At 39.3% G+C, this 12438-nt stretch overlaps 1 protein-coding gene across 1 annotated transcript; it reads left to right on the top strand.

The window, feature by feature from the left end:
* Positions 1-2820: 2820 nt before the first annotated feature.
* On the top strand, positions 2821-10680 carry LOC308097765 (solute carrier family 25 member 33). The gene is made up of 7 exons (XM_080445782.1): positions 2821-3100; positions 5826-6005; positions 7354-7431; positions 8263-8363; positions 8535-8601; positions 9216-9496; positions 9673-10680. Exons 1-7 carry the CDS (start codon positions 3060-3062, stop codon positions 9870-9872), a joined length of 948 nt encoding a protein of 315 aa, XP_080301908.1. The 5' UTR covers positions 2821-3059; the 3' UTR covers positions 9873-10680.
* The last annotated feature ends 1758 nt before the right edge of the window (positions 10681-12438 follow it).

Here is a 12438-nt window from a genome sequence, read left to right as displayed (position 1 = left end):
ACTTTTGTGATTGATCTCTATAAATAACAAAAGCCTTGACATGGCTAACAAAAGCCATGTCAAGCTAACTGTGCTGTTGAATTTACATTATACATCCTTGGACAGCTGGTGGTATATTTCAACCCTGTACACCCTAAGATATCTTCATTGAATTATTATGTGTATTGTGTAATATAACCTGCTTATGTGTAGTTCATCTCCATAACTTACCTTAATTGTGACTATAAAATAGCATTGTCTTTTAAAAGAAAGCAAAACTGTTACTTATTCATGAAGACTGTCCCAATAAGGACATAATTAAAATCCAGACTGCTTTTCCATATAGATTAGTTAGAGGCCATAATGTAGCTTACAACAATTTTCAATTAGCACTCAAATTGTACTTGCTTGGGACAGTTTAAATGTATTATTAAAAATGTTGTTGTACTTACTTTGTACCATGTATTACAATGTATTTTGTCATTTTGTATTTTTTATTGCAATTGTTGTTATTTTCGACTTCTGTTCTGTGGGGCCCAACCCTCACATGTTGGCATTTAGGAGTATTCCAAAAGTTCTGCCAGCCCTGGAAGAAATAAGTAAAAGGTCTAACAAACATCTACTGTAATACTATTTAGGACAATTACCAACAGCATAAATGTATTGTAACTATTACTCTATGATGATAACTGTGGTATGTATTCACATTCCTTAACGATACATGACCTGGAATGGTGTGTGAATTATTTCAAAAAGCTTGAAAAGCAAGGGCAGCAGTTGACTCTTTTGACACAAAAAGACTGTTGTTATTGTACTTATGTCCTGACAAACAACCCTTCAAGGTGACTGATCAACCCAGTTATCTGTCTGCTTGTTTAGATCCTAGATATCACCAGGGTGAGAATGTAAATCAATTTCCAATCCTGTTCACAGTTCACACACCTCCAACTCCTATTGGCTGACAGCACATAACTTCACTTGCTTGTGACCAGTGGCCAGTGTGACCATGTTCAGATGCCAATGCCATGTACTGTAACGGATCATGGTGTCATATTTACCCCCTAATGACCTATACTGTATGTTTTCTGCTCTTCTTATCCGTGTGATGTATGTTGGTGTTCCGGTCTTCCTATCTAGTCAGAGGAAAGGGACTACGCTAAAGGAGGGAGGGTTAGTTAGTTAGCTGCTAAGTTTGACAGGAAGTCTGTCTGTAGTGTGAAACCATAGATAAAAAAAGAGGAACCAGGCCCTAGAAAAATGTGTTTGAGAGAGATGCAGACCAAACATGTATCTTCAATAATGGCATTATTGATTAGAACTCAATTTTCAGGTGAAAAATGTATAATATTTAATTGAGCAAGGCAACAGAAGATAACCTAAGCCTTAGGTCATCTTCTGTGGTAAGGGTACTAGAGGAGAATTCAAGTCGTTGTCTCATGTTTGCAGCTGCTTCATGCAGGACCCGAATTACTATACTTTAGTACCCTAACCTTCTGTTGCCTTGCTCAATTAAATATCATACATTTTTCACCTGGAGACGGAGTGCCTTAGAACCTTTTTCTCTACAGTCTGCCTCGCCACAAGCAGAACTTTTTTTTTAATGTTTTGGCTTAGGTTGGGCATTCCATTATTATTTTCAGACATTATTTTCAATGAATTTGGCACAAGATTTATGAGACCAGTTTGTCTTACTTCCCAACATTAGGGAATGGGAATATCACCTCTCGAGTAGTACCTCAACATTGTGGGCTCCTCAATGTTAAATTGGCTATTTTTTCCAGAATGGAAAATAATAAAGAATTGTGGAAATGGTCTGAAATAATAAGTATAAGTAGGCCTATACATGATAATGATCTACCTGCATGCATGCATGTTCAAATCGTGTATTCTTTACATTACTTGCAGAGCATTTTCCAAATTCAAAGAAAGACAATAGCCAATTTAACATTGTGGTGCCCACAATGAGGTATCCACTTTCCTGTATCCAATGGAACAACATAGTCCTACATGTAACCTTTGAATCAATGCAGCACTTGTCTTGGCAATATTTAAGTTTGCACGTTATGTACAGTGTTTTACTCTTTTATTGTATTGTTATATTTTTTATATCTCAGAATTTAGCAGGCTAGTGGGTTTATAAAACAACATAAGGACATGTTTTATAAACACATTAGCCTTCTCAATTCTGAGATAAAAATATGGACACATTAAACGATATAAAACTATAACGATACAATAAAAGAGTAACACTGTAACATAACTTGCTAACTTAATTATTGCCACTGTATTATTCATGTTGTTTTATAAACCCACTAGCCTACAAAGTTCTGAGATACAAAAAAATATGGACACATTAAAAGTGTGAAATGTGAAACTATAACAATGCAATAAAAGAGTAACACACTGTAACATAACTTGATAACTTAAATATTGCCATTAAATTCAATCTAAGGTCCTTTAGAATGAATAATACAGTGGCAATATTTAAGTTCACAATACCTTATGCTATGTTACGTGTGTGTGTTGTTGTGTTTTTGTTTTGTTCTGTTATTGACGCTTATGTAACAAAAGAGGTGCAACCATAGTGCAACCTAATACTCTGCAGAGCTAAGTCACCAAGTGCAACAGAGAAGACGACACCGCACAAAAAAAAACAGAACAGATCTACAAGCTAACAACGCGTCGCGGCGCCATGGGTGCGACGCGTTGTTAGCTTGTAGATCTGTTATGGGTCTTTTGACGAGCGTACATTTTTTGCTACGTCATGGACACACCCCCGACCGGCCCCCTGTATTACGTAGGTTGCCAGCTCACATCAGCAGGCATCAGCTAGAGAGAGAGCCAGGCACTGCAGGCGGAGTTTACCGGTTCACAGAAAGAGAAAAAAAGCCGGTTGCTGAGAACCCAACTACCCAAGAGGCGGAGGACAGGACGTGAGTCAGACCAGACAGCTGCTGCCTGCCAGTGCTTTGGTGTGGTGGCCTTAAACCCCCCCTCCACCCTCATCAACATCCACGTTCTTAAGTCATTAATAAGAAGAAGAGCATGGTGATTGTACTTTGAAAGAAGAAGGACACAAAATGGCACAGAAAGACACGCTATTACATCTCTTCGCCGGGGGGTAAGTGGCATTGCCGAGGAGGAGGAGGAGGAGGAGGAGGAGGAGGAGAGAGAACAACGGAACGTGCTGTACTTTTCGTGTATAATTTGCGGATTTTGTTTTTTTCGTCGGGTGAAGGAAGGGAGGGCACGTGCAGGGAAGTGTGAACACACGTGACGTTATATGTATTTTAAATAATAACTAGTTATGCTTATTCTCGTACTGCAACAGTAAAGCTTAGTTTTGGTTAACTTTTTCTCTGGATACGTTACAGTATTATTTGTTTATATAGTATATATCGTTGTTTAGTCATGGTGTGTGAATTCACAGGAAATCCCTTTTTTATTTTCCACAATCCAAAACCCGTACAAACTAGCTGTCATTGCTAGACATGCTAGCTCTCGTGCTAGCGCCAGACAGACAGACACAGGCACCATCTACTTCCAGGGAGTCGTTGCTAAGTTTATCTATTACGGAAAGGCCCATTATGGGCTCCAGAAAACACAACATTTCACGTTTTTATTTTGAGGTCGTATTTTATAACGGCGTACAATTAGCTGAAAATGATGTTATTCTTCACATTAAACCACGTAATGGTAGCGTAATGGCAGGATGACACTATTTTGTTCCGCAAATTAGTCAAATCCGCGCCTCGGGAAGTCAGCCATCGTTTGTCTGGTAGTCTGTGGTGGATTTGATTCTTATCTCGTGTTGTTACGTGGACAATGACATTGACACATGACACACGTGAAATTAATGTAATTTTTAAAAATTATATATATTTTTTGTTTTGATAGTGAAGAGCGTGGGCGCGCAATGTCCGGTAGAATTGGAGAGGTTGGAAGTGTCGCAGTCATGAGACTGACCTTAGCACAATGTCCTCTACTGTTACATAATACTTACAGTTCTAATGCTTCCATGACAGCCAGGCGGCCAAGCCTGGATCTGTACAGTATAGTCAGCGTGGCCGTGTTAGTTAAATGGCGACAAATACGGATATGAAGCCAGTTTCTGCATTTATAAATGGAGTCAGATTACGTTCCTGTAAATTGTCTGCATTACATTTGAATGGCCGTTATCGTTGAAATGTAGGCCTACAAGAACGTTGAAAAAGAACGTGATGTTCTAGTCTGTTTCTCTGGATATATCTAACCTCGGAAAATACTATACTTATAGGATATAATAGCATATATACCGTACTTGACTATAAATTGGGAAGTGGTTTGTAAGCTTTATTGTGATTCAAACGATGTCCCAATGGTTGTTGTGTGGCTTTGTTTCACAACACTACAGGTACTGACAGGCTGGGTTTCAACCTGGTTTAGCTGTCACTGTGTTGTTGACCTATTGGGTGAATGAATGGTGAACAATTAACGTTAAACAGAAATCCAACTGAGCCTGTGTGCTGTGACTGCCTTTGACCAGTTCAGTTCGTTAAAAACAACACCTCAACTTGGATTATGTAACTCAGGCCAAGTAGGATGAGACACACAATGCAAGACACGTGGGCATAGAAGTACCATGATATTACTGTATATAGCATAATATAGCTATAACTTATGTTAATGTGATCATTTGAATTGATATTGGTGTGTGGCTAATATCAACATCTTGTGTAATGTTGTTCTCAGATGTATAGAAAAAAGATGTAGGCAATGTTGCCGTTAAGATTTGTTTTAGATTGGTTATGTTTTATTATGGTATAGATAGAATAATGCTGTTTAATGTAAGCCTGAATGGAATTTGATGGCAACTTTTGTTGTGATGAGGACAGATTTCTCTACCAGAACCAACCTAGTGCACGCTGATGATAACATAATTGAAAAGTGTGTTAGATTATTTCACATGGCCTATAATATATGCCCTATATCATAAGGAGAACCTAGAACTTCTCTTGAATGGAAGCCATTATCCCATCTTTGGGATCAGTGTCATGCCCACATCATCTCTTTGTTGTGCATCAGCACAACATTTGTTTGCCAAAGTAGCCTGTGTGTGTCATATAACAAGTCTACATCCAAAACCATGATCAGATTTCTGACCATGTTCCATTAGATGGAAAAGGTGCATTGTTTACAGATGAATGGGTTCGTGGCTAGGTCAGGTGTATTTGACAACATTCTGCAGACACAGTAGGCCAGTACAGTAGAAGCTAATCTGACTAATCTGTCTAAGCATGTCAATGACAAGGTGGTAGATCAGATGGCTTATTAAGACCTACACTGGTGAGAGCAGGGATTCGAACATGTAAAATGAATACGTTTTAACTGCATAATGGACCATAGCTGTGAGTGACTAGTCAAATGGTGTATTTAGACCGGTATGGTCCTTTCTATAAGCTGGAAAGGTACATCTGAGACTGTCCCTTCTCACACTCACAGTAGCTCAACATGTCCATCCAGTGTGTCTGAGCCCTCAAACTTTTGTCCCTGATGTGTTGATTTGAAACAATGTCCACAGCAGAGCAGGTCTCATTATTTTACCATAATTGTTCATGACATAGAGCTGCACAGCAGTGTTTTCATGGGAAAAGAATTTCCCTCTTCTGATGTTGATGGAGTAGACTCACAATCACAAATCTCAGGAACACATTGTTCTAAGAAGTTTAGGCGTCGTCTTAAATGGTAAACAATATGTAATGTAATATATAGCCTAGGTGCATTGCATTGTGTCACTCACACATATACCTTATTCCACGTTGCAGGCCCTAATCCTCATGTTTGTGTAATTGATCTGTTGTTTACAGATGTAGTGGTACAGTGGGTGCAATCGTGACCTGTCCCCTGGAGGTACTGAAGACCCGGTTGCAGTCCTCTGGCCTTAATCTCCGGCCTGTCTTCCAGGTCCAGCTGGGTACTGTGGGTAGTACCGGAGTCATCCGGCCAGGGCCAGGCCCTGTTACACCTGGTCTGCTTCAGGTCTTACGGTAAGACTGCTGTTGCCGTGCAAGGGACACAGTGCCTTGCTGCACATGCTGTCTCTTGAGGCAGTTCTTAGTATTTTTCCACTTGCAGACAGCATGACATGCCGGTGTTCCCTTTCTTTCAGCAGGGTAAACCTTTTGTTAGCCAGAGCTATCATGCTGGGAAGGGCATAATTATACAGCTGATGTTTTGCTATAGTCATTAGGCAGTGTCTGACTGAGAATGTGGGAAGCACCAACGTTGCTGTTGTGTAGGGGCATGCCATGTAATTGCGAAGCAAACCTGTTAAAATAACATGTTTTGGGGGAACTGTTAAGTAAACACCAGGGTTCCATGTTTCAGGTCCAGGGGATGCATTCAAGGGCTTCTTCTCTGCTTTCCTCTGCAGCCTTAATTTGTAGGCCACAAAGCCTGTGTTATGTAAAGAGATGAGATTAAGTATACAATATCCTGCTATCATCTATGATGTAGTTCTCTTTAACAACTGTGCAACGGAACAAGTTTTATGCCACCAAGTCCAGAGACAGAAATGTAAGAGCTCTTCTGGCTCTCAAGTAATTGACCACATGAGTGTGAGCTGTTTTGGCATAGGGTAGCTTCCACGCACATGAAGTTTGGACGTGAAGTGCATGAGGGGTTTATGAAGGGAACTGTTAGGTGTTATATTACAGTACAAGGGTACAAGGTGGTCTCAGAGTGAACTTGAATTAACTGGCTGTCAGTCTGACAGCCCTGTACCTGTTCTAAAGGCCTACTGAATGTGACTGATGGCATTTATTTATTTTATTATTATTTGTCTTTAAATCCATTAAAATGTCCTAAGCTGTAAGGATGCCATTTGTGCATTTCACAGAATTAGGATTATAGTTGTCTGTACCAATGAATGACATTGAGTCATTTAAGGATCTCTCTCAATCTTTTGGTTCACTGAGAAATAAACTAGATGCAAACCCTGATATATGAACAGGTTTATGTTTAAGAAAGTACGACTTGTCTACCCTTCCCCCCTCACCTCGCTCCAGTCTGGCCTGTTTGTCTGCTTGGAGAATGAGGGTCACTCTGGTAATAGTTGAAAAGAGCATGTGGTAATGGCCTCTGCATGACAAAACAAGCATACAGACAGAGGAGACAGGTTTCATGGTACATTACCTGGGCCAAAGACAGTTCAAGCAAATAGGAAGAGGGGGCGTGATGTTTGGATTCATTTCAGGAGTGACGTTTTCAGACGTGCATGGGTCTTTGTGAACATAACACAGACTTTGTTTATGTAATAACATATATTAAAGTCCTGTTTGGCAGTGTGTGCTGAACTAAAGCATTTTTTTAATTTTTAATTTTGTTCTATTTCAGGTCAATTCTAGAGAAAGAGGGACCGAAATCACTTTTTCGTGGCTTAGGACCAAACCTTGTTGGTGTGGCCCCCTCCAGGTACAGTAACATCAATGGTTACAGAAAGCATATAAAAAGCTATGATGTCCACTGCTTGCATCTTTGTTCAGTTCCATTTTGTTGTGGTTGTTAGAAAAAAACCAACGTGTCAAGTTTTAAGTGTTCCTGTAACTTATATTGCCAGTTTCCTGCCATTGCTGCATAAAGTTAATACAGGCTAGACTAGATTTAGATTTAGTTTAAACAGTGGCTTGTGAAAAGTGTTGTTCATTTCCAGGTAGTAAGTGAAGGTTCAGCATTTTCTGAGTCTGATAAAAGTTTGACCCTTGTGCTTTTCTGTGGAAAATATTAACACATGATAACATTTTGCTATGATTTTCTTGTGGGTGATATTTTTAAAGTTGTACTTGCGCGCACTGGACAACTAGGAAGGAATACTGCTAATGCATACTATATAGTATACTATACCACAACTATTAGTCAACATTTGAAACGGAAGTAGCAAATGTATGCTTATTGATACGTGAATTGGCTACCGGCCTGATCCACTAACCAGTTTGAAAAAGCCAATGTTCAGAGCGGCACCAGGCCCATCGCTGAAGCCTAATGCTTATTCAGCCCATTCTGGCACTTTAACAGGCTGTTCCAGAAGCATAGCAGACAGAGGAAACAGACGACTCTGGACACACTCTGTCAAAGGCTCACGTGTGATCTTTACATAATCACATGGCAGTTATAAAACTACACAGCCTTATTAAAGATGTATTAATAGACGTGGGCAACGCGTGTTTATCTTGGCAACAGTTTTGTGATGTAATTTTTGCTGTACAGATGTCACATTGTTTTCTGTCTTTTTTAAATCTATTTTAGAGCCATCTATTTTGCTGCATACTCCAAGTCTAAAGAGATGTTCAATGGGGTGTTTGTTCCTAACAGTGGACCGGTGCACATGTCCTCTGCTGGGTTTGCAGGTGAGCCATGTGAATGTTGCCCTTTGTTTGTACATGTCTGCCTTATCGAATGTGAATTAGACACAATGTTGTGTAACATGTGTCTCTCCATGTTGGATTTTCTCTACCCTTATGAATACTTTACATCACGCTTTCCAACTGAATAATTCTGTTTTCCCCCCTCATCCACAGCTTTTGTTACAAACTCCCTCATGAACCCTGTGTGGATGGTCAAGACGAGGATGCAGCTGGAGAAAAAGTAAGTAACGCTTCATTTCCACTCAGCCTCTGTGCATTCATTATTAAAGTGTGCAGAGATTCCGGTCTTTTACACATATTATATAAGATAAAATGGCATGCCTGTGATTCTTTGAGGCTTTGACGCCCCCTAGTGCATTGTGAACTTTAACATAGGCCATCTCTACAAGGCTGTCCTTGGTTTATGCAGTGCATGCAATTTAGCATGTGACCATGTCCGTAAATACACATGCTGACGCATTATGGTGCGCTCAGAAGAAGAGTCTATATTTGCACTGCCAGTGTCCAGTACGTGCACAAGTATCATGTTAGGTCACGATTAACTCTGTTAATGAATTAAAGGCAACGTAAGTGGGGGGGGGGGGACAAAATAAATGTGTCAAGTGATTTTTGTGATCATTAAATTTGTATCAAAGATTCTCATATCTCATGTCTTATTATTTTTTTCCCTATGTTTTATGTTAATGTCAAGTTGTTAAAAAATGTATTATTGAATAATCTGCTAAAAGTATAGGCTGCAAGAACTTTTTTAATGCTTGGAACCTGAGGATAAATAAAAACAGTTTTCAGCATCTCTGATATGTCTTGACACCTCTTACCTGTCTCACCCTTTAGAGCCAGGGGAGAGAAGAAGATGAACGCACTGCAGTGTGCCCGCTATGTTTACAGAACAGAAGGTATGAGGGGCTTCTATCGGGGCCTGACTGCATCCTATGCTGGCATCTCTGAGACGATGATCTGCTTCCTCATCTATGAGACACTGAAGAAACACCTTGCTGAACAACAACTCAACTCTCCAAATAGTAAAAAGGAAAAAGGAGCGTCAGACTTCTTGAAACTTATGGTGGCAGCTGCTTTTTCAAAGGGTTGTGCTTCCTGCATAGCCTACCCACACGGTACGCAATTGTTGCATTATACATTATATTGTGCAATATATAATATTGTTGCATTATATGTTGTACTTACAACTGGTGATCTCGGCTCCGGTCCTTGGGGCTGAGGCTCATTTTCTGTTGAAGTTAAATGCATCACTTGATGTTTATTAAGTTTTTTATTTTTCTGTGTCCTACAGAGGTCATTCGGACAAGACTGCGAGAGGAGGGCAGCAAGTACAAGTATTTCTTCCAGACGGGGAGGTTGATAATGGTAGAGGAAGGCTATGCAGCCTTTTACAGAGGACTGGTTCCACAGCTAATCAGACAAATCCCCAACACAGCCATTGTTCTCTCCTCCTATGAACTCATTGTCTACATGCTGGGAAATTCAAAGTGACATCGCATTTGAAACTGAAAGTTTGGTTGGCCCATCAAATGATGGGGGGCACACAATACCCAAGGCACATTGGACGAGAGACATTTGAAAATGCAGCATGTTGCCTTTTTTTCCTTTTTTTTTTTTTTTTTTTCAATGGGCTGCTATAATGACTTTTCTGGTGGAATTTGAAGCAGGTTTTACTGTTATCCAAAGACCTATGTGTATTTTTATTTTATTGACAGCATGTCATTAGAAGGTTATCAGAATAGCTCAACAGTTGCAGTAGTGTTAAGTTAACTAAATTATTTTATGTATTTTTTTTTTGTTTATTACCATTCATGTCAGTTTTCTTTGCTTATCAGTGGTGAATGTATAGAGAGCCATCGTTGGCAGGTTAATACATTTGGGGAAGGCATTCTGAAAAGTACTGTTCTTGGAAAACCACCACCACAAGACTATAGTGAGATTTTATGTATATAATTTCATTGACACAGAGTGGTGGATTTTGAAGTTTGAATTGTATCAGAGTAATTTATCATATTTTTCATTATTATCTACAGGCTTATCTGTATAGTTCGATTGTTAAAAAAGATGGTTATCTTTTACAATATAATAAGAACTTGAATGCTTATTTGACCAGTGGCTCAATAAATTGCTTCAAGAAATTGTCAATCATTTGTTGGATGAACCTATTGTAATAAGTTATTAAGAGCTATTATGTCAGGCTTCTTTCCAGAGAGCAGTATGCTTGTATTTGGGTAACTTTATAGCATTAAATGTCATTAAAACAAATGACATTGGTCAGGCAATAACATCCCATGGAAAATTATAATGCAAAAATATCAAATGTTTAACAATTAAAATAAGGAAATGGGTGGATCTAGTACTCGGGATATGTAGCTGAATCTACAGTAGTTGACCTGGACTACGCCTTTAATGGAGATGTCCTTTACATGTGGTTGACTCAAGACTTAAAGGAAACTGGAAATCAAATTACTTCAGAGCACAGTGCTGTTTCTAAGGTAGATATTTCCTATTAATTCATAGTATTCAAATATCTAAAGATTGACAATACAAAATGATATTACCTTTTAATCCCAAAAGAAACAAAGCCAGTATGCCTGTCTAATCGAAGTGATTTTGTAAGTGTGGATAAAGGAGAGCATTACCTGCTGAATTGTACACTAAAATGTTAATTTATTCATTTGTAACTCAAATGGAGTGTTCAAATGATGGTTCCATTTGTACACAGAGTTACAAATAGGTGAATTAAAACAGGATTTTATTGTGTACTAGAAAATTTATTATTGGATCTATCAACCTAATTTCAGGGTTTGCTTTGCAGTAAATATGACTTATCATTACATAACGGTGGATAAAAAAATGGTCAGGATGTCAACCTACATTATAAACTCAACAAACAGCTGAAAGAAAATTGATATACAGGCTTAATCAGCTGCACTAGCTGGTACTTCATATCCGCATTTATAGGTAATGTGTCTCATAGAGAAAGAGGCAAGAGCTGTGTGTGTGTGTGTGTGTGTGTGTGCGTGTGCGTGCGTGCGTGTGTGAATTAAATATTACAGTCTGCATTTGCTGGTTGAAAACAATATTCAAGCCATCTTGAAAAGTTCAAAATGAATTGGAACAGTAGATCAATGAAGAGTTTCGGCCGTTGAATCACATGCTGTAACTATTAATGACAGTTCCTGCAGTCATAGCCTGGTTCCAGACGAATCTGCCATTGCAAAAAAAATTGCCAGTGTGATATTGTCTGGCCACGCGAGGCTAGGAATGTCAGCCCATGTTGGTCTTCTTGGTCACACACTAGTTGGCTGCTTGTATCAGCATGCAAGGAACACAACAGACATGACTGTTTAACCACCTAAACCCTACATACTTTGTTGACTGGTGTCTCCCAGAGTCCCAGGGGTCCGTACTGGGCCCCCTCCTTTTTTCTCTCTACTCCAAACGTCTTCAACGAACATCCAGCCGATCTACAAACTCACAAAGCGTCCCAGCGCGAGACATTGTGGGCTTGTAGATCAGCTACTGTATTTTTGCTGCATGTACACCTATTTTCGCAGAATGCCTATCATGACGTGTCCAGAATAGGGACGCAGGCATTCATGTGGTTAAGGTCTCAATGCATCTTAATGATATTGAGTTTAATTTAATGAACAAATCAGACATTTGTCAAAGTGAATAGCTCTTAAAAGCTGTGGTGCATTCATTGCATGGTAGCCTGATTGGATTGGCCTGTCCAATGGACAGATTAGTTGAAGTGAAGATATCATTAACGGGCTTGAACCCGGATGCCCCTGGATATTTTGGAGATGAGCCATAATTCCAATAGGACAATGTAGCTTGTAAGCAGGCTTTTCATGCATATTCTTCAACAAGCTTCTGAATGCCTGCTCAGCAATGCACTGGAAAGAGGCTCTGTAGTTTATGATAAGTACCGTATGAAATTAAATAGAAGCAAGTGAAACACTGACATCACCATTGTTCTTTTCTTTGCCTTCAGTTTAAGTTGTTTCTTATGATAAGCAACCACTTCTTCTGACAGAGCAAATGTAACTTT

The sequence above is a fragment of the Gymnoscopelus braueri genome (genome assembly GCF_963280865.1).
Source record: "Gymnoscopelus braueri genome assembly, chromosome: 12".
Lineage (NCBI taxonomy): Eukaryota > Metazoa > Chordata > Actinopteri > Myctophiformes > Myctophidae > Gymnoscopelus > Gymnoscopelus braueri.
This window is presented reverse-complemented; position numbering and strand designations above follow the sequence as displayed.